We start from the raw sequence: 27,111 nt of genomic DNA on the forward strand, positions 1-27,111 counted from the left end.
AATGTCAATTTCAATCACTATTGGCCAAGATTGCTGATCTTAAACCTTGACAACAAGTAGACCTCTTTATTGTCGGGTTAGTAGAGGAACTTAGAATTGATATTGAGATATGTAGCAACCGAAAAACCTTGAAGTTACAATTAATATGGCTCAAGCATTGGAACATAGACAAAATGCCTCTTCCAAACTGTTGTCTCGAACCATCCTGAACTGGCCAACTTCCTAAAACACTAGCAGCAATTCAATCATTCCAACAACTAAGAACCTTGCAAAGAGAGGGGGACAAACAACGAAACCAATAGGGAACAACAATGAAATAGGTTATTCCGCACCATTTATTAAGAGATTGACAATGGTAGAAATGGCAGAAAGAAGGGCTAAGGGGCTATGTTATAATTGTGACGAGTTTTATTCCATGAGACACAAATGTAAAAGGTTATTTTGGATAGAAGTACTAGATGTTGAGGGCGAGCAAAATGAAACGAGGTAGATGATTTTTGATAAGTTCTGAAGGTTATCCTGAATTTCAGCTTGAGGACAAGCTTAACTCTGAGAGGGGCAGTATTGATATGGATGCTTTTATTGGAAAACAATATCAGAGAATGAATAGAAAGGGAGACAACAACAATTAGAGTTTTAGGTTTTTTTTTTGTCGTTGGTTCATAACACCTTCTTAAAAATATCCCCAGATTCCAAATGCGAAAGTCAGCTCTCAAGGAATTGGAAAGGTCTCTTCCCCCTAACATTCTTCATATTGTCCAAGTCAATAAGCAATGGACGATGATCTGACTTTAGCTTACAAAAATGATGCACAACCACATTAGAGGCAAAGTCTTCTCAATTGTCATTACAAATTGTTCGACCAATACGTTGAAAAAGAGTTCCCTTGTTCCATGTAAACATGGGGCCAATAAAACCCATGCCATGAAGACTATTATTGAACACGAATAAGAAGCACCCCACCTTTAACACTTTAAAACACATTTCCTCTCCAAACCAGATAAAAGAGAATCAAAATCTCTAAATATAATCCAATGTTTAGATATGTTTTGAGCAAGGAATGCAAATCCTCCTAAAACCAGACCTAGTGAAATCTCTGAGGACTAGCATAAACAATGGTAAAAAGGAAACCGACTGATTTTGAAAGATTACTAAAACATAAAAAAACCTAAATAACACTAGCAAAACCTCTAGCATCAACGCGAAATGAAAAGCCAAAACCCCATTTACCAATCACATCATTTGCATTTTCCCACTAATACGAGTCTCAAGCAGCACAATGATATTTGGATTAAATTCTCGCACATACTCTTTAACGACTCTATGAAATTTTGGGTGCCCACACTCTTGACAATTCCAATCCAACAACTTTGTATTCTTTATAAAACAAATGAAAAAGAAGGAGAAAAAAAGAAACATACTGAAAACCTCAAGTCGTGGTCATAGCCTCATGAGAATCTTCAACAATGAACACCACAAGGTTCCCCTGATCAAAACCTAGGGCATCTTTCCCATCAAAATGCATCTTAACTTCTCCTGTTAAAAACTCCATAGCTGACGTGATTGGAACCTTCAATGTGTGTTAATACAAAACTTCGGTGAGGAAAACCTCAAACACACGAATGAAACACGAACAACAACTCAAACAGAAAACGAAGAAATATGACAAAGCTCCAAGGCGTGTATCAAGCCACTATCTTTAAGGTTTTATTCGCCCCCACCTATACTTGATGTGCAAATGAGTTTCAAGCAAATAAACCTTGAGGATACAATGAAGCCTGATAACTATTTGAGTTTTGCACTGGCAAAAATAGTCAACTAAGCACTGAACAATGTATAACCAAAAAAATCAATTTCTATAAAGAATTTCTGCAATGACTCTTTATAGAACAATCTAAGAATATTAGAAGATGGAGGAAAGATAGAATGAATTTTTAGAACTTGTTGGTATAATTTCCAAATGAAATCTCATTCCTATTTATAGAAATTTTCATGTCTTTTCATAGAGATATCTTTCAATAGATGTCTTTTCTAAGAGTGGGTTTGGAAGGGCAATTGGGTGCGGTACGGTGCGTTTAGTTTACTTTTTGTCTCACGCTACAGTATCGCTACAGTATCTAATCTCGCCGCCACCGCTGTTTTTACACTAACCGCAGGTAAATGCACCGCCCATCCAAACTCACCCTAAATAATAACATCTTTAAAAGAGACATAATTATTTATCTAATATCGTAACTATTAACTATTCAAGTAATATTGTTTAAATAGTTATAATTATTTGTTAAAAATCAAATGATATAACTCTTAACCAATATAAAAAATATATATAACTTTTGATTAATTAATTACACCATTTCATTTATAGTTATTGGAATATTATAAATATTGTTAAAAATGTTCCAACAGTGTCCTATCAGCTTCATTATTAGATACACCATCATTTTCATCTTTCTCCATCAGCTGCAAAGACGATGAAGCACCATGTAAATCCAACGATTTAGGCATCACACTGTCGTCCTTCTTCCCAATTTCACTACAGGTAAATGATTTTCATCATAACAAACAGCAGCACGGTTTTCCTATCTATACTAATTTCAACAAGCTTAGGGACCAAACAACTTGAAATAGACCTTGATCAGCTCCACAATTGCCCATAACTGACCATCACCATAATTGTTCTTTTTAGAATCCAACCCAATAGCATTCCCCTTACTTGATGGCCTTAGAGTTTTGGACCCAATTTTAATTCCATGGCCCGTCAAAACCCCTTTCCCACGGCTTTTTTTACGTATCTAGAACTTTTAGCATTGAACATGATCAGCTCATTGATAATCTGATCTTGCACATTTAAAGTCCCAGCTAGTTCCTGATTTTTAGCCTGGTTCAGTATGATAATCTTGCGAAATTCCAAAACGAGAACCCTGCTTTCTGCCTCCACTATTCTTGGCTTGATTGTCTTGATCTTTGCGAGATTACCTCATCTGTTTCCTTTCAATGAACATCCAAGGCCCAAACTTCTCCGTTTCCAAATTTCAGCGACCCTCTGGATGCGCTCGAACTACCTAAGCTCTCCTTCCTGTTGCCTAATCCCTTACCTTCACATCCATGGGTATTGCCTGAATCCTGTTTACCTGGGAGCAAATCTTCAACATGAACGTATCACCCACAGGTGAAGCAAACGTTCGGTGGTGCCTCATACTCCACTATTTGAACTTCTCCATCAATAAGGATTTTCGAGATAAGAGGGCTTCAGAGATCAATAGAAATGGCCATTCTAGCGAACCTACCCCTTGTACCATTTTCAGTGTTATAATCAATTTTCTACCACAGTTCCAATAACACTACCAATAGCCATAAGAATACTTTTTTTGTGCATGGCTCCATGCAATCGTATCCAAACCATCACAGTAGAAGGATACTCTGAGATGTAGAAAACGAACCGTAAGATACAGACCAAAAATCATCCATGGTCCTTTCGAAAGAACATTGGTATAATCATCCGCATCTTTAAATTTAGGTAAATACTAACCATTCTCAAGATCCATCAACTGAATTGACGTCTTCAGTTTCAATAGCGTATACACTTTATTGAGCAGTGCATTGAATCTGATTCTTCTCCCCCAAATTTTAATAACTACCGTCAATTCCATGGTCTTCTCCATCAAAAAATAGATCCTCTCCGAAAAGCTTATTGAAGGGACTCCAACAATCACATCCATACGTATGTCACCTTCTAAGATATCAATATCATCATCCCCATTAGAAGGCCCTAAAAGTTTATCCTTAAACGTCGCTTTCTCGATCCCTTCCATGTCGACAGCCATTTCATTCCCATTTGGAGGGTCTTCCTCCCATCGTTGGACTTTCTTTGTTGCTCTACCAATCCTAGAATTTGCTAAAACTGACATAAAAGGAGCCATTAGGGTTTTAGATTTTAAGAATAGGGTGAAAGAGGATGAAGATGAAAGAGTGAAGGAGAGAGGGGGGATGAAAATGGAGGATTTGAAAGGGAGGAAGATGAAGCGGAGGGGGGATAGAGAGAAAAACAATATTAAACAATAATTTAATTTGAAAGATTTTTGTCAGCAATTGCGGTGAAGTTATAATTTTAAGTATCTAATTTGCTTGTTATTGAATTTTGGCTTTTGGTGAACATTTATATTATATATTTAAGTAGTTTGGTTTCACCCCCACTTTTTCATGGTCAATTTTTGGGCTAAACTATAGATTAACATTTTAAACCTTCTCTTTGGAATTCAGTTTTCATGTACTTGTATTTTCAACAACTTAATTATAAAATATGCAACGTGATTCAACCTTTTCTTATAATGAAAAATATTTTTTTAAAACAACAAATGTCTTCTTAATTACATTTTAAAGTCTTTAATATTTCAACGAGTTGTCTATGGTACTTGTGTTTAACACCATTTTCTCAAAAAAAAACATTTTATATATACATAATTATTTGAAGAAATACTTGTGTTAGGTTATTCTATCTCTTTTTAAAATGTGTAAATTAAATAAAAAATAATATATAATCTTTATAAAAAAAATATTTTATAAATTGTCCAAAACTTTGATAATACTTCTAATAAATAATATAATTTTTGTCATAATTTTAGAAAGTTTTTTTTATAAACAAATTATGATAAAAAAAATATAACATTTATTTATGAATAAGTATATTATTTTTATAATATATAGCATGTGCACAAAATTAAGTTATGTTCATACTTCTTGCTATAATTTTTCATAAATAAATATATTAACACTTTTATAACATGTAAACTATTTTTTATAATAATTTTTTTGTTTAATCATAAGTTTAGAAACTTTTTAAGATTTAAATAATATATTTTGTTATAACTTTATAAAATACACCAATTATTTTTATAATATATATTTTTAAGATTTATAATATAATAAATTTTATCGCAATAATCTCAAACACTCATACATGGTTATGCTTATAATATAATTTTTATAACTTGTATAAAAATATATTTTTTTAAAATTAGAATTGAGTGTAATTACTTATGTAACTACTCTAATTCTTACCATCCCTTATAAATTGAAAAGTGTAATTGAATGTTCCAATTACACTAAATTTGATAAGACTCATTAATTACAATGGTTACCTAAATCTACCATTCTTATGTAATCCAATTACTAAGTTACTTTTCAAATACTACCTTAATGTATTTAAAACAATTATTCTTGATGTTGAGTTATGAGATATTTTAGATAGCCTGTCACTACTACAAGAAAAATAAGGAAAATAAGTGTTGATTCAAACAGACAGCTTAAAGATTATTGAAGCTATCCAAAAATTTGTAGTCAACTTCTTCGAAATCAACAATAATCAAGTCCATACACCACCTTCTAAAGAATGTCGAAAAATAGACAATTCAGTACATATCTAAAGAAGATAATGAAAAAGCTGATCGAATGACTAAAATAACCTTAAATAGGGGAGAAGGGTTGCATTTGTTTACAAATTAGTTTAAATCGGTTGTACTAGTCTTATTTAGACCTGTCCATGGGCCGGGCGGCCCGGCCCGGCCCGACGGCCCGCCCGAAATATGGGAGGGTTTGGGTAAAAATATAGGCCCAAAATATGGGCTTGGGCAAAATTTTAGGCCCGTTTAAAAAATGGGCCGGGCCTCAGGCAAGATTTTTTGGCCCGGGCCCGGCCCGGCCCGAAAAATATTAAATATATATTTTTATTTTTAAAATATAATAGTTTTTTATTTTAAATTTATTTACTTTCATTTCCTTGACTAGTGTTACAAAATAATAATAATAATAAAACATCAAGTTTATTTTACTAATCAAATGTTAGATTTTGTTACAACAATTAATACAATTAATACAATTAATAATTTGATAAATTTACTAATCAAATGTTAGATTTTATTACAACAATTAATACAATTAATACAATTAATAATTTGATAAATTTACTAATCAAATGTTAGATTTTATTACAACAATTAATACAATTAACAATTAATAATTTGATAATTTTACTAACAATTAGTTTTAATTTTATTAAAAAAACTAATTTTAATTTTAATTTTAATTAAAAACGGGCCGGGCCAGGCCGGGCTCAGGCCTCATATTTTTTCTTCAGGCCGGGCCTAGGCAAAATCTCAGGCCCGTATCTCGGGCCGGGCCGGACCGGGCCGGGCCGGGCCTAGTAAACGGGCTGAAAATTTTTTTGTGGGCCCAGCCCGAACCCGGCCCATGGACAGGTCTAGTCTTATTTCACCCCAAAAGAAAAACATGTTTTAAAAAAATATTTCAAAATAATACATTTAAGATAATTAGTCTACTAACTTACGAATCAATTTAAGATCAGTATTTAATTTTAAATAACCATAATAATTTTAATTTTAATAATTAAAAAATTAGTATTTAATAAAATTTAATTTAAAATTAACTTATTATTAAGTGAATAAATTATTAAAAAATTGAAAACCCCTATAATATATATAAAACAAATACAGTTAATTCAAGAACAGATTGGAATTGTGATTCCTTGAGCCAGAACCCTGAACAAAAAAATCATACGTTCATAGCCATCTGTTATATGACATGACAATGACATTGCAGTAAACTGGCAGGCAATTCCCAAACCTTAGCTCAGCGTAGGTATGAAGCATGACTATGTTGGGTAAATCCCCTTGAAAAATGGTCCTGGTGAAAGGGATCATCTGTAGCATTAACTGAACTCAACCTGGGAGAGAAATCATACCCTCTCATCTCTTCCATTTCATGCTCACAACTTCTCATTCTGGCTTCTTCTTTGAATTTGATAAAGTACATGGATGACCAATAATCTTTTGCCAGGTTCTAGAATACAAAAAAAAAATGCACCCTTGTTTAGACATTAAATGAACATAATTCTCAATTAATGTAAATAGTTCTCACCTACTTCAATTGAGTAATAAAGAAAACCCACCATTTTCATTAACTGAGTCAGTTCATGTAGTGCATTGGTGAAGAGATCAGGGTGTGTTAGATCGGTGGTGGCCAAAATTTCTTGCCGGATTCGATGAGATATGTTAACTTCCATTGCTGCACCTGAATGACAAGTTGGGCAGGACATTAGGTAAATGCACGACTTGCACGGTAAGTAAAATGAGAATCATTAAGCAATGATCATGAATTCTCACACCAAAGAAAAGCTCAAGATAATAGTCAAAATCGAGCTCCATAACAAAATGATCATGAATTCTCACTCCAAACAAACTTCTCCAAATCAAGACTTGAGACAGAATAACAAAGAAGAAAAACTGAAAAGTGCTTCTTGAAAATAAGACCAACAAACCTGCAATTATGTATTTATTAATGATATGTCGTGCCATGTAGATCCTTCTTACAGGGTCATCTATTGGAATTTTGCCAAGCTCATGCACCTCATCAAAGAAATGTACACTTTCCCCAGCCAAACAACTGTGATCAAGGAGAAACAAGTCCGATTAAAATTTTCTTTTAAACTTTTAAGGTCGTAAACAATGTGTGTTTATTTTACAAAAGTCAGAAATTTTGCTGGGAAAACCATTTTCCTCCTTTTATTCCCATTAGATAATTGAAACTTTTTAATCCAGCTATTTTTTCTATGCAGATTGAATTACTACAAAACAAAAAGAATATTCTCTCATTTCTTTGGAAAGCATCGGAAAACAATCAATAAACAATACTACAATAACATGATATGAAGTACCTGTCTGCAAATGCCATAAAAGACTGACGGAACCGTTTGTTCAGAAGAAGCTTATCCAATGGTTCATTAGGATCAATGTCAACAGCTTGTTCTCTTTGTAATAGCAGTCCACTTTCTGGTATGCCCAGAACTTGACCCATTGTTTTGAGTTCTAGAGGTTCCCTTTTTCTCAAGCTGATTTGTGAGAGCAGAGGCTGCGCAATTGATATGGAGAAGAAAACCAGTACAAGAATGCTTGCCTGTGAAACAAACCTGATCCATGTTAGCAAACACACAACATTTAAACTTCATGATATGTATGTCAACTGACTAATGATGTAGGCAAGCCCATCAAGATGCAAAGGAACAACTTAGTTATAAAACATACCGTAAGTAAAAGCATAAATCTGGAGGCCACTTGAAGCCATGAGATATCATCATGAATTTCATTCAAGATGTAAGCAAAAACCCAAACTCCTGAGAAGTTCAGAGGACCACAAGTAAGAAAATTAAGGTCAACATAAATACACAAAGGAGATATCACCATTCACAAAAAAAACAATCAAAAGAAAACATTGTATCATTATTTGTTCACCAAAGCCTGTCTGCTAAAAATCACAATTTTAACAGCTCCTACAAATTTGAACTCCATGATACTTTAACACTGTGGGGACTTTGGAAGGGGAACATGTTGTATCATGAATGTTACAACAAGAGTGTATATTACATCAAAAGCACAAATTCTACATCCAATGAGATGCTAACAAATGCTAAAGTATCTCAGCTGCATATAAGCAGTTTGCTTAATTCTACTGGGATTTTGCCAAGCTCATTCATCTCAAATGCATGTAAGCAGTTTGCAACTAATCCAGTTTAGAATTGCATTAAATTTCTTGTAAACAATTTTGAACATAAAAACAATACATTCCTTTATCAATGATGATAATGCAATTTGCAACATATACTGAACCAACTGGAGAAATGTAAGGCATGTATGAAACCTAGATAAAAATTTACCAATTAGTGATGCTGAGCCAAGTATTCCTTGCCAAAGGTCTCTGAGTTCATGAAACCTAAACTCTATATGCCGAATTGCCCTTGTGAACCCCATCAGAACAGCAACATATAATGAGTGAAGACATACAACGGGTATTGTCCAGTAAGTTCCAAAGTGACATCTGTAATTGAGAGGCTTCTTCTCATGAATAACTACAACAAAATAATGCCTCTGGTTAAAATAGGAATCCCAGTGGAGTGAGAGCACACAAGAGTCAAAAGAATTGTCATAAATAAGCTTGATGTATCCATACATTCCTGAGTGTCAATAGAAAAATCCTTGACAGGTACTAGGATTGTTGATTGGACAATAAGGCTGAAGCAAGAAAATATATTTTTAAATTACAATTGTAGATGATCATTCCATATGTTAATTAAAGATATCTGCCAACAATATGCATAAATTCAAATAAACAGATGAAAAAACTCATTTGGAGAAAGCTTGCTAAAAGGGCAGATTAACTTCATCGCATAAGTTCAACCAGAAAAAATAGGAAGGCTTTTGACATTCTTACCTGCAGCGCCAGCAACCCATGGCAAAAGAATCAATGGAAGAAACATATGAGATCTAATTGGTGGTAAACGCCTCCTGAAAAAATCAAAAGCATTTAAATTAACCATATTTTGCTGGAATGGCATGTTTTAAACAGATAATAACACCTCTACGACAATTAAATACTGCAATGTGATGTAAACTTATGGTTTGACAATATAATGTAATGAATTATCTAGTTAAGTGCGTAGTACATTGCCCCACTGCATGTAGCAAAGTTTCATAGTCAAAAAATGCATTTAAAGTTATTGATTCAAGAACTAGAGGATGACATATAACAAAAGTACTGAACCATTTCACCAAAAATTAACAAAATTAAGCAATTGTGAACAAATTAACCAACATGTTTTTGCTCAGTTTAAGAAGAGAAACAAAATATCCATAAGCTTGGAAGCACAAACACAGGCACGTAATATGAGTACACCACAACATGGAAGCAGCAAACAAGGATTTCTTAGAAATTCAGACATGGGTGCAACAGGATACTGCAATAAAAAGAATATAATAATATACAACAAAAATGTAAAAATGATACTTCTCAACTAAATAGTAACATTTAAATGGCTTTTCAAAAATTTAGAAATTGAATATAATTTTGAATTTAAAACTTGAACCTTAAGAATCATTAAAACCAAATTTAACATTGTCAAATCCATACTTCGGAGAAAAATGCAAAACAAAAACCTTCATTGCATGTCTGACCATGTCTAGACCAAATTCCGACAATGTCTGATTTTAGTTTTATTTTTGACATGTCCTTGCATGTCCAACATATTCTACCGTGTTGGACGTTATCTGATTCTTGGACACTGCCTTTGTGCTTCATACCTTGTAAGTTAATCATCTCTTCTATCTAGCAAAAAGGGGGAAAAGAGTCTCTTTTGTTGTCATGACCCAACCCACGAAGCATGGCAGTGTTGTGAAAGCATAAGCTGGAATTGTCCACTTTGGGCACTCAAAAGTTCATAAAGTTCTGTCACCCTCATGTGTGCTTTTTTATGTCACAACCTAACTCCGCCTGCTGAGCATGGGCCATGTCATAAGAACATATGCCGAAATTGTCCTCTTTGGGCACCCACAGTTCCCTCAAAGTTGTCACCCTTAAGTACACCTCCAGAAATTCAAACCACATCACAACATAGAAATCAGTGCACGCTACAGAGGATATCAAGTGATCTAGTGATATAAAAAGGCATCTTTTATGTCCCTTGTGCAAAGTGCAGTCATTTGTGTGTTGTGATGTGGGCTTGAATCTCTAGAGGTGCATTTGACGGTGGCAAAACCTTGAGGGACTTGTGGGGAACAAAAAGGACAATTCTGGATTATTGTCTCATGACATGACCCATGCTTAGTAGGCTGGGTCGTGACATGAAATTGTGCCTTTTTTGTCATGACTTGAACTAGCTTGCGAGACATGGGTAATGGTAGACATTCAGAGTGTACTCATTTGTGTTCTACATAAGTGAGAATATTTGGAAACACACCTGAGAGTAAAAAAACCTTGAGGGACTTGAGTGCTCAAAAAGGATAATTCCAACTTATGCTTTTACAACACAACCATGCCTCGCGGCCTAGGTTGAGTCGTGACATAAAATCAATTGGTATCTGTTCTATAGAGTGCATTCATTTGTGTGTTCTAACATCGAATCTCTTAGGCACACCTGATAGTGGCAAAACCTTGACCTGAAGGCCTCATAGGTACTCAAATAGGACAATTCTGACTTATGTTCTTACGACACAACCCATGCCTACCAGTCTGAATCAAGTCGTGACATAAAAAGGTGTCTTTTTACTATATCAATTAGTATCCATTCTGCAAAGTGCACTCATTTGTGTGTTCACACCTTTTTATGTCATGACCTGACCCAGCTCGCAGGGCATGGGCCATGTCATGAGAACATAAGCCATGATTGTCATTTTTGGGCACCCACAGGTCCCTCAAGGATTTGTCACCTTTATTTGCGCCTCCAAAGATTCAAACCTATATCCCAACACACAAATGAGTGCACTTTGCAGAACATATCGTCTTTTGTCACAACTCAACCTAGCCCGCAGGGCATGACCCATGTCGTGAAAACATAAACCAAAATTGTCTTCTTTAGGCATCCACATGTCTCTCAAAGTTTTGCCATTCTCCTATGTACCTCCAAAGATTCAAACTTACCTTACAACACACAAATGAAAGGAGGAGCATCTGAGGGTGGCAAAACCTTGAAGAACCTATAGATGTCCAAAGAAAATAATTTCAGCTTATGCTTTCATGATGCAATTGATGTCCTCCAGACAGGGTCGAATTGCAACATCTGTTGTTCTCTATTTTCTGTAAATACAATCAGTCATAAAATTTCTCAAATAGAAGAATATCGACTCACTTGACAAATACATAGTATAGTTGAAAGGCCTGTGCTATGCGGCAGCTCATCAACAAACCAAATCCAAGTGGACCTTCAAGCCATACTGAAAGCAAAATATACTTCAGACTATTTAATGGACAAAAATAAGTAAACTGAAAAGTAATTAGAGATTATAACCTGCCCAAACATAGCATGACAACCACCAATGGCTCTTTTTGTATTTAAGAAAATTAACTGCCATCTGTGAAAAGCATATCATTAACGATTTAACACTAATGGTGTAATAATTATGAAGTAGTTTATTGTAGATATAACTAAGTAACAAGAAAATTGAAGTTTATATTGCCTTACCACTATTGCTAACAGAAAGTTGAAGCTGGCGATAACTTGAATTACTGGAATCCAAAAGGCACTTCCTTTTGCAATTGGAACCTTGTGTATAAAAAACGGAAAAGTTGATCTCACAATAAGTCTGCAAAAAAGAGAGACGAAAAACAGTGATATAAACAGATTGAAAAGGAAAGAAAAGATTCCACTGAGGCATAACATCAAATGGCTGATAACCAAACAAAACTGCCCATCTATAGAACTTGAACTTCAAAAATGCAAATCTTGTGAGCTATGTGAAATGGATTTTTAGTAAAGATTTCAAGAACAAGAAAGAAAAAGAAAGGTACAAAATCATGGAGAAGATGGCTATGGAAACAGCTACGTAGTCGGAGGGGCAGCCACCACGTACGGCACAGCTTGCCATAGTTTTTTTTTTCTCGAACAAATGATAGGAAGTAGATCAAAATAAGCAGTTAATGTTGTAATCCTTCATTTCCATAAGCCAACCAAAAAAAAAAAGCACAAAAAAGAAAAAGAGAAAAAGAGCATATGGGATTAATATTTGGGGGAGAAAGACATGGCGGTGTCGTAGTTTTCCCCTATCAGTCAGTCTCCATGGTTGAAGATGGCTTTTCTTTTCTTTGTTTCTTTTTTGACCAAGGAGTGAGGAGTGAGCATTGAGGACCCCCATTTTGTTTAGCATGTCTGAGATGTAACCCCGGTCTAACATTTACGATGGTCCGCGGGTATGGCAACCAGCGGGGAGGGGCGGATTTTTGCCCGGCCCGGCCCAGAACTTCATTAATCCGCCTGAACTTAAACCTCAAATTTAATAAAAGATTGGACCTTAGTCTGCACAACTCAAATTTAATTTAATTTTTTTTATTTTGAAGTAAATAAAATTATATTATAATTTTTTTTTATTTTGGCAAATAAAATTAATTTATTTGAGTACATACTTAAGGGCAAATGACCAAAAAAAGTCCCTTTTTTTCAAAAATTACCGAAATGGGCCAATTATTTAATTATTTACCGGAATGATCCATTTTCTGCGAAATCGCGTCCACGTCAGCGCGATGTCAGGGTACGCGCCAGGAAATCGCGTCCACGTCAGCGCAATTTGCTTACGAGGACACAAATCGCGCTCTCTAGGACGCGATTTGCTGACGTGGATGAACAGTTTCTCATTTTTAGCTTGGAAAACTTTGAAAGGCCATAACTTTTCGCTCGGTTGTCCAATTGAGACGAATTTTTTTTATTTCGAATAAATTTTCGAGATCTACGCGCTGACAAATAGCCTAAGGCGGTTTGCCGCATTTTTCATCGAAAAAGATCCCTTTTTGCCCCTAAATTTTGATTTTTTCGGTTTAAAATTAAATTTTGAAACAAAATTTCCTGGCGCGTACCCTGACATCACGCTGACGTTGACGCGATTTCGCGGAAAATGGACCATTCCGGTAAATAATTAAATAATTAATCCATTTCGGTAATTTTTGAAAAAAAAGGGCTTTTTTTGGTCATTTGCCCCATACTTAAAACTTAATATATATTATATATTTGTTTATTGAAAGTAAAAGCTTGATATATACATACATGTTATGAGTATTTTTGTAAATATTTCTAGAAGAGGTGGATTTACCTAAAACTCAATCCGATTATTTTTCTAATTTCACTTTACTCAACCCACTTCGATTCTAAATTTTTTTTAAAAATCCGACCCTACATTAGGTCAGGTCGAAACACGTCAAATTCAAATTTTTTTGTCATCCCTATTTGTGCGTGTATTAAGAAGGGTAAACTATATCATTAGTCACTAAACTATTGATAAATTTTCATTTTGATCATTTAACTAGAAATATACAATTTGATCGCTAAACTATTTGAATAGATTAACCTATTGAGAATGAGTTCGGTTCCACTTACTTAGATTTTTTTTTATTTGTTGAATTGCTGATTATAATTTGATTTGTTAATGTTGGATTTTTAGTTTTTTATATTAATTCTGAGTTTTAGATTTGTATATTATTTTGACAAAATGGATCTTTCCGAAAAGTTATAAAATAGATTTTGTTTTATAAATTTTAAATATTATTTTATAAAGTTTTAAAGTATTTTGTAAATATTTCTAAAAAAATTTTTTTTAAGCAAAATAAAAATAATCAATAATATTTTTTGAGAAATAACTTTTTATATACAAATTTTAAATTAATTTTACTATTTTAAATATAAAATATTTATTATCATATCCTAAAAATTGAAAATAATTATAAATTGAATAAAAATATAATACAACCCAATTTAATCTTAATTTTTAAACTTATATTCCAAAACCATCCAAACACTAAAATTCGATTCATTTCGGTTTAATTCGGTATTCAATTCCTTTATTTTATTAACTCTAATGTATGTGTTTTTACTAAAAAGATGAAAAATATATATATCTATGTTTGAATCCAAAAATTAATGTCAATAAAGATTAAAACAATGCAAATTATTTATTTAGGTAATGATTTTGTTCATTATCAGTGGAGTAAAAAAACCTATACAAGCGGGTCTAATATGATGTCAAGTGCCTTTCTTAACTATCTAATTATTATTTTATTATGGGTTAGTATTTGGTACATTAACAATGTACGCTTTTTATTCCACAAACAGTCTTGTGTATCTTTTTTTTTAATATTTATTATAACATCTCAAAATAGGGCCTAGAAATTTGAGCATGATGAGCTGATATACACCAGTAGGCCTGTCGAGTTGGGGTTTGCCAGTAAGACTGGCGAACTAGAGTCTGGCAGAAGGCTTGGCGAGCTAGTGTACGCTAAAAGGCCTGGTGAACTGTGGACACCAGCGGATTTAGCGAACTATGATCGCCAATAGGCCTAGCGAGTTGGTGTTTGCTAGTGGGCCTAGCGAGATGTGATCACTATTTTGGGCCAAGAATCAAAAGTATAAGTAGTCAAAGAGTAATTATACCAAAATTAGGAAGTCAACTTATTTTTCTCTTTGTAACACCATCCATGCACTTAACTATTTCCTACATCTACTACGACTAGGGTATTCTAAGAACATCAAAACACTTAGTGCCTATAAATTAAGCCATTCCTATCGAAAATTCATATTCTTTTGAACGATAAAATTCTCTCAAATTTCTCCATCGATTATCTTGTTGTCAAGTTTCAACTTAGAACTTAGTTCTTAGAACTTAAGGTAAGACTATGTTTCTTTATAAACAAAAGAGACTAATTCACCAAAAGACTAGCAGGTACAAACCTAGGTACGTTTTGTTTATGTATGAGTTTTCATGTGCTTTGTTTGTTAGTGACTTGTTTTTGTGTAATTGCGAAACTAACAGAACCATCTACAAGTAAAAACAAGGGAAAAGCGAAACTTGTTTAGAACTTTCGGCAAATTGGTGAGTGTTTAAGAATCACCACATGTAAGTATGAACCATAGTGTTAATCAGGAGCTTAGAGTTTAACCTAAGTTTTGCAGGTAAGTCTTTTCTAAACTCAGTTTTGTGAATATATGTTAAAAAGGTGTTTTTATGAACAATGGTATGCGAGCTTTATATTGCGAGCTATATATGAACAGTGATTTGTGAGCTCTATGTTTAAGCATATGTTTTGACATAAAAATCTTCTGAAACTGATGGATATAATGGCATGACATAGGATTGTGAATGCTCACTTTTATGTTTTGTGATTTGGGCGAATGACCTTGGGACAAGTTGGAGAGATAAGGGAATGTCAAGTTAAGCTCCATTCAATGGGACATGTTAGTGTGTTGGAGAGTGTTTAGTTTTAAGCTACACTTATTGTTCATTCAATTATCTCTCATTCAATTGTTCATTCTATATAATTATTAAGCTTTAAGCTACATTTATGGGTCATGCACTATGAAGACTTAGAATGTGCGAGCACTAGGAGCGAACCTTGATGTCAAGATGTGTAAATTGTTTGTCTAAGTGTATGATGCAAATATTTATATGTTATTCAGCCACACAAAGGCAACTTAAGCATATTTTATGTTTTAACTTGTGGTGTGCTAAAGGTTAGGTTGGGTGTCAATGAAGAGTCACTTAGGTGGCTAATGTGATGTTCCATATGTAACAACCCGGTTTTGACCCTAATCGGAATAGTGGTTTTGGGACCACAAATTCGAATCAGAAAAATATTTTAATATTATTTTTAGTGTCTATTATATGTTAAGTTATAGGTGTGAAAAATTCGTGTGGAAATTTAATCGTTTGAATGTTCAATTCGATAAAAAAGGCTTAATCACGTAAAATAAAAATTTGATTGTTAAATAAGAAAGCACTTAATTGTTGTTGACTTTATAAAATGGAGGCTTTATGTGGCAATTAGACCATTTTATTGGTAGTGGGTGACAATGGTCAAGAAAGACCTTGAATTATATGTTATATATATTTTATATTAAAGGTTAAGTTAGTAAACTAATAAATTGTTAATATATATGTTATAATAAAATTAAACAAAGTCATGGTTATTATTTTTCTTCCTTAGCCGAAACTAAACAAGAGAAAAAGAAAGAAAACATAGTTCTATTCGGCAATATTGAAGCTTAATTGAGGTTAGTTCTTTGTTCGATTTTTGATAATTTTTACGTTTTTGGAATCGTTGCTTTGTGTACTTCAAAACCCATGTTTCAATTTTGTGAATTGATGATGATTTTGGAATATGTCATTGATGAATGTTTGAGTTTTATGATATTAGTTGATGAAATATGAAATATAGGTGTTAGATTAATATGTTTTATCTTTGAATTTTTGGTGAAATTGAATATATAGGGTTAAATTGTGAAAATAAATTTTTGAGAGACTAAAATGTGAAATAAAAGAAATGTGTGGACTTGTATGAAGTATAGGAATATTCGGCCCTAGCTTAGTGTGGGCAAATTTTGTGTATTTTGTGTTTTGTGCAAAAAGGACTAAATTGCAAAAAGTGTGAAATGTCAGGGGCAAAATGGTAATTTGCCCATTTATGTATTTTTGAATTTAATTGAATGTTTTGATGAATAAAAAGGTTAAATTTGAATATGTTTAGATCGAGAAACGAAGAAAACGGATTTGGATCGGGGAAAAACGAAAGTAGTTGAATAGTCGATCGTGTCCACTGATATCCGAGGTAAGTCTATTAGCTATTTAATTTTATTAAATTAGTATATGTGTATGTATATCAATTTTTTTTTGTTGAGATAAATTTAAAATTATAAAATTCGAATTGAAAGTATGAAATTATATATATGTGTGTGTGATAGGTTCAAATGACTATGAATATGCAAATATGCATATAAATGTCATTGTAATAAATTTAGGTATGAACATATATGTATGTATAAATTATATTCGAATATACATGTGTATACATGTAAATTTTGTTGTATTGAATTTAGGTATGAAATTACAAAAGTATGAGATATATTCGAACATATGCATGTATGTGTGAATAAGGTGTGAATTTAGTATAAAATATTTGTATAAGTTGGAGCAGATAAGCATGTATACTTATGAATAAATATTTATATTGAGTATAAGTATGAAATTATATTTATACATATATATGTGTTAAATTTGAATATGTATGAGTATATAGGTATATGTTCTTGTTTCGAATATAAGCATAGAGTAATATATATTTGTTAGATTCGAATATGTATATATGTACATGTATAAGATCTTGTATTGAAATGGTATATGAAATTATATAGATATATATGGAATTCAAATGTTAAAAGTACATAGTATATTATAAGTTAAATCTTATGATATTAGTAGTGGAATCTAAAGTATGAGGTTATATATATAAATGTGTTTCGGTTGAATTTTTGAATTATTTAAGTTAGATTTGATGATTGGAATTTATATATATCCATGTGTTTTAAAGATATAAGTTATGAATATTGAGCTGAATTTTATGTGGATTTTATATACAAATATGAGATACAACTTCTATGAATTGAGATTCTTTTGTTAAAGCTCAGTACCAATCAGATTTATTGCCAGTGAAATTATTCAGACTATACGCCTAGCAGGCTAAGTGCCGGTGATCTGAATCAGGTTATAAACCTAGCAGGCTAAGCGCCGGTGATCTGAATCAGGTTATAAACCTAGCAGGCTAAGTGCCGGTGATCTGAATCAGGCTATAAGCCTAGCAAGCTAAGTGCCGGTGAATCTGTTAAATTAAGTGATTATATGCATTTGATATATATATATGATTTTGGTTATATGTAATGGATAAGTATATGAACATTTGTTTATATGTATTTGATGAGCATATAAACGTTTGGATCTTTGTGTTTAGTTAGTAGGCACATATATTGGTTGTTATGAAAATTGTTGAATATATGTATGCATTCGGCATATGTGGATTATAAGTATAGATGTGCATTTGGCTCATGTAGTTGATAAGTAAAAATATAAGCTTTTGACATATGTATTTGAAAGATCATAGATATGCATTCGATGAAATGCAAATGATAAGTATACTAGCAATCAGTATATGCAATTAATGATTATGTTTGTAACTTGATTTATAGCATATACTGTTTATACATATGTTAGTTTATATGTATTTTAGATATGATATAAACTTACTAAGCTATAAAAGCTTACTTTGATTGTTTTTGTCCATTTGTTTTATAGATAAAAATCAAGCAGCAGACTCGGGGATCATTAGCGAAGATCATCACTCTATCTACTGTCTAGGTATTGAAATATTTAAATTTTAACTTATGGCATGTATAGGCTAGATAATATTTTGGGAGTCGTACTTTAATGTACTGTATATATATATAATTAATAGCCATACGAAATTAGCTTATTTTTTTTCTTATGGTTTAACTGAACAAAAATGTTTTGTTTTGTTATAAAAGGCTAAAGTAGAATTTATAATTATACTTACTTAATATTTGACTAATTTAACATAGATGTAAAATTTTTGAATTCTACTGAATGTCTGTGTTAAGTTGTGTTTTGTCAGGTAACGCCTCGTAACCCTAATTTATCGACGTATACGGGTTAGGGGTGTTACACCATAGCTTGGGTTCAACGACAGAACCAAGTATAGAGTGTTACATTTACTTTTTAATATTTTATTACCCTATAGGACACTTGTCAACCCTTTGACCTTACTTGTGAAGTCTAAAAACTTTACTAATAGTATACCAAATATTTTCCCTTTTATTATACTTAAAACAAATTACATCATCCAAGACTCACATAAAAAAAATTTACTCCACTACCAATGCATAGGATAATTAACTTATTTATTTAACATTTATTTTCCCTCAAGTTACAAAACATATAATAGTAGTAAGTTATATTTGATTAATAAATAAATAGGATCGTATCATTTTATTTATACTTTTAAGAAAAATCGAGCTTGATGCGATTTGACTTGAAAGAAGTTTTAGTTGAATCTTCCTTGATGCTATTAGTTCATGTATCTTGACAAAATAAAGATTTAGTCTCTTTACTTTAAAAATTAAAAATTCAATCTTCATATTTTTTTATTTGAAAATTTCAGTTTAATAATTTAAGTAAATATTTTCCATTAAAATTTGTCACTTTAGAATTTTGATTATGTAAATATTTTCCATTAAAATTTATCACTTTATAATTTTGATTATGTTGTTCCCATATGATGTGAGATATAATTGACAAAAAATAAACATATTCGGTTGACAAATTTTGATATAAACTGTCAACGATGATAATGATTTGACTAATATTTTTACATTGAATAAGTAAGAGGATTGAATTTTTAACTTTTAAAGTATAGGGATTGACTCTCAAGTTTTGTCAAAGCACAATGACTAACAACATATTTTAACATTAATTTAAATATAATTAGAATTTATCTATTTGCTATTAAGATAAAAGTGAGTAGTTGGTCTGTAATAGTTTAGAAAAGTGTTAAATCACTATTTAGGAACTGAACTATAAAACTATTTTCACATTGGAGCTTGAACTTTATTTTGTCCAAGCACATTGGGGCTTGAACTAGGTAATTGTTCCCACACTAGGGCCTGAACTTTTTTTTTGTCCAAGTTAACCTCTGAACTTGAAAATTGTTCTCATATTGGGACATAAACTTGGAAATTGATCCCAATTTGGGGACTGAACTTTAGGGTTTTAAAAAAAAATTAGGGACTAACTTGAACAAAAAAAAGGTTCTAAGTCCCAATGTAGGAACAAATGCCAAGTTTAATGACTAACTTGGAAAAAACAAAGTTCATATCCTAATGTGAGAACAATTTCAAAGTTTAGATACTAACATGGATGAAAAAAACATTTAGACCCCAATATAAGAATAATTGCCAAATTTAAATCCCAAAAAAGTGATTTAACCTTTTAAAAAACTGGACAAGCTTGCGTAGAATTTGTTGATCCATAGAAATCTTTCATATTATTCATCAAATCACTATTCAATATGCTCTAATATTTTAGTAAATAAATTCAAGTTAGAACTATTAGACCTGATAACCTTGTCCCCGTTGCATCTGTTGGTAATGCAAAGCGGATAATCCCACATTGGTTGAGGAAAGGCTTCTAAGAGGGTTTAAATACAACCTCGCCTATTACCCTAATTGAGTAATTGGGGTTAAAGGCCTAACACACACGCGTTGTTGCCACAATCCATCTTTGTTCGTGTTCATATTTTTGAATAAAATTTTTGTTCTTTTTATCAGAAATATTTTTTAAGAAAATCTTCTAAATATTGTAGAATATTTTCAAATGAGGAAAATCCTCTGCCTGTTGCAAAATATTTTCGGTAGAGAAAAATCCTTTGTTATTTTTGAAAATGACAATACTATTTTACCATTTTGCCTATTTAGAAAACAATATAAATAGCAGATCATTCTTCTCCTTTTTTACAACAATAAGCAAACAAAAATCTCTTCTCTGCCTTTATTAGCTTGCTTGTTTTCTGTTCAAAAAACTTTTTCGATCGAATTTTCGACCAAGTTTTCAGCTTTAGTTTCTAGTCTACTTTTCCAAATACTTTTGAAAAGAGCAATACCAATTGTGTTCCACCTTCTTTATTTGAGTGTACAAATATTAAAGTACTGTGTTAACCTTGGGCGGCGACGTTCACTATACGATTACACCAATTAGGACGGATTTGCTTTTAAAGCTGTCGTTCTTTTATGGCACAATGCTTATTTTATTTGTTTACACTTAGTTTATTTATTCTATCAATGCTAACTATTTCGTTTTGCAGTAGTATATTTCCAACAATTTTGAAGCAAATTTCTACTACTGTTTAAACATGCCAGTCATGACCGTTGTGGTTTCCGAAGTGAACCTGGTTGAGAAAAATGTTAAGTGGATTATAGACACAGGCGCTTCCAAACATTTCTACACCAACAGAGAAATGTTCACTTAGTTTGAAAGTACAGTTTAAGGTGAACAAATCTACATGGGTAATTCTAGCAATTCAAAAGTACTCGTTAAAGGAAATATCTTACTTAAACTTACTTTAGGCAAAACATTAGCATTGAATACTTTTTGTTATGTACCTGCCCTGCGTAGAAATTTATTAGTGGTGGATTATTGAATAAGGCTGACATTAAATTAGTCTTTGAACCCAATAAACTTATACTTTCCCATAATGGAGATTATGTTGGGAAAGGTTATTTGAGTGGATGTTTATTTGTGATTGAGACTATGTTTAATAATAATAAAGCCACCACTTCTACTTATATTGTTGAATCCCTCGATATGTGGCATTTTAGATTAGTTCATGTGAATATTCATTCTTTAAAAAAAACTCATAAAAATGAATCTACTTCCTAATCTAGACTTTCCTTAAAAACTCTTACGGATAGGAAGATTGAACTTTTCAAGTTAGTTCATAATAATCTAGCAACTTTAGAAACATAGAGAGTAAGAGTAGAAAACATTACTATATCACCTTTATAGATGACTACTCTAGATATCCAAAGGTTTATCTCTTAAGATCAAAAGATGAAGTTAATAAAACTTTTCTTCTTTATAAAACAGAAGTAGAAAACCAATTTGATAGGAGAATAAAATGTCTTAGATCTGATAGAGGTGGTGTATATGACACTAATTTTTTTAAAGAGGTTTGTGAGAAAGATGACATTATACAGGAGTTTCTTGCTCCTTATTTTCCACAAAAAAATGACATAGCTAAATAGACCTCTATTGCTCGCTCCATGATGGAATCAAAATTTATAGCTCTTGATTTAGCCGGACAAGAGGCCGAGTGGTTTAAGAATCTACTGTTGGATTTGGTACCCTGAGTGTAGTATGTTAATTTTTGAACTTGTAAATTTTTTGAACAAATTGGTTAATGAAAATTTTTCATTGATTACATTAATATATTTGGTATAATTGTACTCACGTGGTTTTTTCACGCAAAGCAAAATGGAAGCAAATGTTTGGTCATTGGTTGTTTAAATGTTTAACTAATACTAAGCGGTATTACGTGGTCAGATTGTAGTACGGAAAGACAGCTTGTATTAGTAGACGAACCTAAACATGTCATTAGTCTAATAGAAAATGAGCAAATCGATTAAAAGACTAATATGTCGTCTATCAAGTCCAATTGGGGAGATGTCTTGTCTTGGGCATCGGAGCGGATGACTTCCAGAAGATAGAGATATAGATGTGACTATTAATACATTGGACAGGACCCAAGCAAAATAGATCCTGAATCCTTTTATGGATTTATTCACTGTGACGTTCATAGTGTGACATGCCTAAATCCTAGTAGATGGCAGACTATGTATGCGTGACTCATACACTTTGATGTAAGTAAAAGCTTGAGTTCAAATAGATAAGGAACTGAAAGCTAAAGCGTTATGTGTACGATTTTTATAGTATGTAGCGGCATTCATAATAGTGAAACCCATAGCCCAAAAAATGGATAAATGATATCATCTTATTGGCATTACATGGTTGATGAAAAGTAAATGTGACCATGAGTCGTCTATCTTTGTAATGGATGACTTGATTATTATTTGATAGTGATTGACTTTTTATGAATGAAGACGTAATGTTACCTTGAGATAAAATAGGGTCATATTGGGAAAGTAGATATCATCTCAAAGAGATTAAAGATATCCTATGAGGGTAACACACTTATGACAATGTTATTGGACAAACACTAATTAGTTGCTTTTGTAATTGTATGTCGTTGGGGAGAGTTCAGTCATGATACGATAGTGGAATGACTTCGTGACTAAATGAGTTTATAATTAATAGGCGAAAAGCCGTGACTTCATTATAAATTATTTGAGCCTTAACTACATATGTCTAATCGGTCCCTCCGCTAGCTTGTTGAAACCAGAAATAAATTGTTTGTTTAAATAAAAATGAACAAAATGAATAGGAAAAGAGAAATAGGAAATATTTAGAAATGATTATGGTTTTCTTCGAAATAGAAAAATAGAATCATTTGGAAATGAATGCAGGTTTCCAATAATGGAAATGGTCCATTTTTAATTCTATATGGTTTACTTAGAAAATGATCAGAAAAATAAGTTTATGTTTTTGGATTGTTTTGAAACCCGAAAATGAAAATAAACCATTAGATCATAGTGAACATGTTGAGTTGAGAAATGTTTAACATATTTTCTTGAAATTTTACTAGAGGTAAAATCGTCAAAATTTTACCATAGGCAAAATCTTCAAAATTTTACTAGGGGTAAAATAGGGATGAGAAAATTATTTTATATATAAATATTAAATTTTATTTTGGGAAATAGAAAAACTAAATCGGGTTAGATCACATTACAGAATACTAGGTAAAAGAAGGCCTAGAAAGTACTCGTAATTGGACCCGATGTGAGAGAGGCTCAAAAACCCTTCATGGACATGAAGGGGGCGACAACCGTAGTAGGAATACTAGGGTTTTTTTGTCCATCCTAGTCCTATTCTAAGTAGGATGTTATTTTTCTATTTGAAATAAACCACTATAACTCAACAAGAGTTCTACCTTCTCTTCCTATAAATAGATGGCACCGGTACAGCTATTAACACAACTTTGAGAGATTGTTATTCTACCAAAAAATGGATAGAATTTATTCTCAACTATTACATATATTTTTTCGGAATAACAATTCTACTGATTTTTACTAAAAATAGAGAATTTTCGTTTTCACCTCAAAAGGAGAGAAAACTTTTTCCAATTTTGTGTTTTGATTCAATTGATTTGAGCCGACACTCGAAGTAGTTCGTGGTACAAGAATAGCGAATAAGATCATTTGGTTGAAAGCTGGGAACAACGAACGTTTGCTAAGCCGAAAACACATGTATGAATTCAGTTAAGGTTTATGGCTATAAATATCACAAACCGAGTCAGTTTTCAAATTTGTAATTTTTCACTGTACAAGAAAACCAATTTCAAACCAGATTTTTTCCAACATCTACTTGCAGAGATTCTTTTATGGGAAAAATAGACACCTTTCGTATCTCTATTATGTGACTTACAAGCCGCAATTTGCGTTGCTAAGAGCTAAGCTTACAATGGTAATAAGAGACATATTCGAATAAGACATAAATCTATGAAACATTTCACTTATCTTTATGGCGAACGATGTACATGCATAAGGTTGAGTTCTTACTCTTAATGAATTTATATTCTAGAGTTTGGGTGGTCCTATTGAGACAGACTTGATGAATTCATCAAACTTAAATTTGAGAGGATGAGTTTAATAAATGCTCATAATGATTTCATAGTTCTAATTTAGGTGGTCTATATTGAGATAGACATGATGAAATCACCTATATAAGTGTGAAGAACTAGCCACATTCTATGAAAAACATTGGGCAGACTTTCTAGAGCATTTACTAGCAACCTGAGGTATATTGGCTAAAACTTGTTCATCTATTGTGGAACATCAATTGGATCTGAGATTAGTTGTGTCGTGAGTTAACCCATATCTTAACAAGTTCAAGATTCGTTCACTTGTTAAAGAGAATAACCACTTATTTCACTACGTACTAATTCAAATCTACAAGATACTAGTGCTTAAGCGGCTAATTTCGTTGTTGCTCTTCTCATGTTTTATCTTTTCTCATGTTTACAAAATTTTCCAATTCCTTTGCATTAGTAGGGGAATATTGGTAATGCAAAGTGGGTAATTTCACATTGGTTGAGGAAATGCTTCTAAAAGGGTTTAAATACAACCTTGCCTCTTACCTTCGATGAGTAACTGAGGCTAAAGGCCCAACACACGTGCGCCGCCGTCGCCACCCGCCCGGCTCGTGTCTACGATACATACTGCGTGTGTTTCTTTTTGGATAAAATTTATGTTCCTTTTATCATGAATATTTTTTTAAAGAAATCCTCTAATTGTTGCAAAATATTTTCAGTTGAGGAAAATCCTTTTGACTGTTGTAGAATATTTTCGATTGAGGAAAATCCTCTGTTATTTTTTAAAACTGACAATGCTATTTTACCATTTTGTCCCTTCAAAAAATAGTATAAATAGCATATCCATCTTCTCATTTTTTTACAACAACAAGTAACCAGCAATATTTTCTCTGTCTTTCTTAGCTCGTCTATTTTCTGTTCAAAAAACTTTTTCGATTAAATTTTCGACCAAGATTTCAGCTTTAGTTTCCAATCTATTTTCCCGAATACTTTTGAAAAGAGCAATACCAATTGTGTTTCACATTCTTTATTCGGGTGTATGGATATTGAAATATTGTGTTAACCTTGACGGGCGACATTCACTATACGAGTACACAGATCAGGACAAATTTACAGATCAGGACAAATTTGCTTCTAAGGTAGTGATTTTTCTATGACACAATGATTATTTTATTTCTTTACACTCAATTTACTTATTATGTCAATGCTAACTATAATTTTACAATAGTATATTTCCAATAGCATCTACGAATAACTCTTATATTTTCATTTTCTGAGAAGGGTTGGCGTAAATGTGGAGCACTATCCTCACCAAACCGCTTGAAATCACATGAGATATCAATTAGTTTCAACGCCACTTTGTCATTGTAAATAGCTGCAAAAAGAGACTATGCTAAGGTTTTAATACTCGTAGGATCTTCACCCCAATTGTAGTTGGAGAATGGTATTTCTTTTCCTCCTATCTGAAGCAATTATATGAAATTTTTTTTTGTCCTTATCCCTAGCTTGAAGCCAAATTTCATATCCATATGAAAGCATGTGGGAAATGATTGCATGAGGATAATGAAACGTGCACCTCACAAAACTAAAGTAATTACATGACATGTGATGGAATAAAATAAAAAATTTTAATTTATACACGTGAGTTTTTAAAGAAAACATTGATATTTTAAAATTAACATAATCTAATGGATTTACTCACAAAAACATACTAACTTCGATTTTCAAAAAAGAAAATGCGATAATAATATTGTAATGCATTATCTTAATGACATTGTTTAATTAATTACATTTGAAAGGAAACTTCCATTGAAGATTATGCTCTTTTTACTAAAATAGTCATCCAAAGAAAAAGATTTGTAATACATGCACTTTTGCATGTTGTGGATGGCTGGATGTATAGATGTATAAATGACTATTAACATGCTTTCTGGATTCACGTATCATATGTATCATCTCTCTATTTATTTATGCATATATTATGGTATTGATAGATTAGGATGCTCTATAATATTGATAAATATTTATGCATAAACAGATTCGAGAATAGTAAAAGCCTACCACATGAAACATTCAACTCTACATCAATTCTTATTAAGCCGAAATTCAACTTAAATATAGAAGTACAAACGATAGAAAATCTAATCCATACGTTTTTAACAGATCCCAGTCTCAAGTTTATTTGCAGAAGCAATGGCTTGAATTCAAGCATGTAAAAAACTATGATCATGAACTTCAATGAACCAAGTGCTAAAATATATGAACATAGATAAAAAAAAGACTTTGGAGCGTTCAATTCAAGCTCTCTTCTCCCACCCACTTCTCTTTCTTACATGGAACAAAAGCGAATTTTGTTGATCAATCAATAATTTCCATTCATTGAAACCTTAATCAACAACAATCATATATTTCATTTTTAAGAAGCACCACCACCGCACCATTAGATGATATGGCGGTACATCTCTT

General features: G+C 32.3%; 1 protein-coding gene across 2 annotated transcripts; it reads right to left on the reverse strand.

Moving 5' to 3' along the window:
- Positions 1-6,465: 6,465 nt before the first annotated feature.
- Positions 6,466-12,693, reverse strand: LOC107946257 (regulator of G-protein signaling 1). 2 transcript variants are annotated; one of them, XM_016880509.2, is made up of 11 exons: positions 12,349-12,693; positions 12,023-12,143; positions 11,849-11,912; positions 11,690-11,762; positions 9,280-9,353; positions 8,726-8,917; positions 8,097-8,185; positions 7,730-7,968; positions 7,334-7,458; positions 6,965-7,086; positions 6,466-6,855 (listed from the first exon to the last, which is right to left on the reverse strand). In XM_016880509.2, the coding sequence occupies exons 1-11, from the start codon at positions 12,423-12,425 to the stop codon at positions 6,646-6,648; spliced, it is 1,386 nt and encodes a 461-aa protein (XP_016735998.2). In that variant the 5' UTR covers positions 12,426-12,693; the 3' UTR covers positions 6,466-6,645. The 2 variants fall into 2 exon arrangements, with proteins under 2 accessions (XP_016735998.2, XP_016735996.2); XM_016880507.2 differs by having other exon boundaries at positions 11,690-11,774.
- Between the last annotated feature and the right edge of the window lie 14,418 nt (positions 12,694-27,111).

Source organism: Gossypium hirsutum, chromosome D12, assembly GCF_007990345.1.
Source record: "Gossypium hirsutum isolate 1008001.06 chromosome D12, Gossypium_hirsutum_v2.1, whole genome shotgun sequence".
Classification (NCBI taxonomy): domain Eukaryota; kingdom Viridiplantae; phylum Streptophyta; class Magnoliopsida; order Malvales; family Malvaceae; genus Gossypium; species Gossypium hirsutum.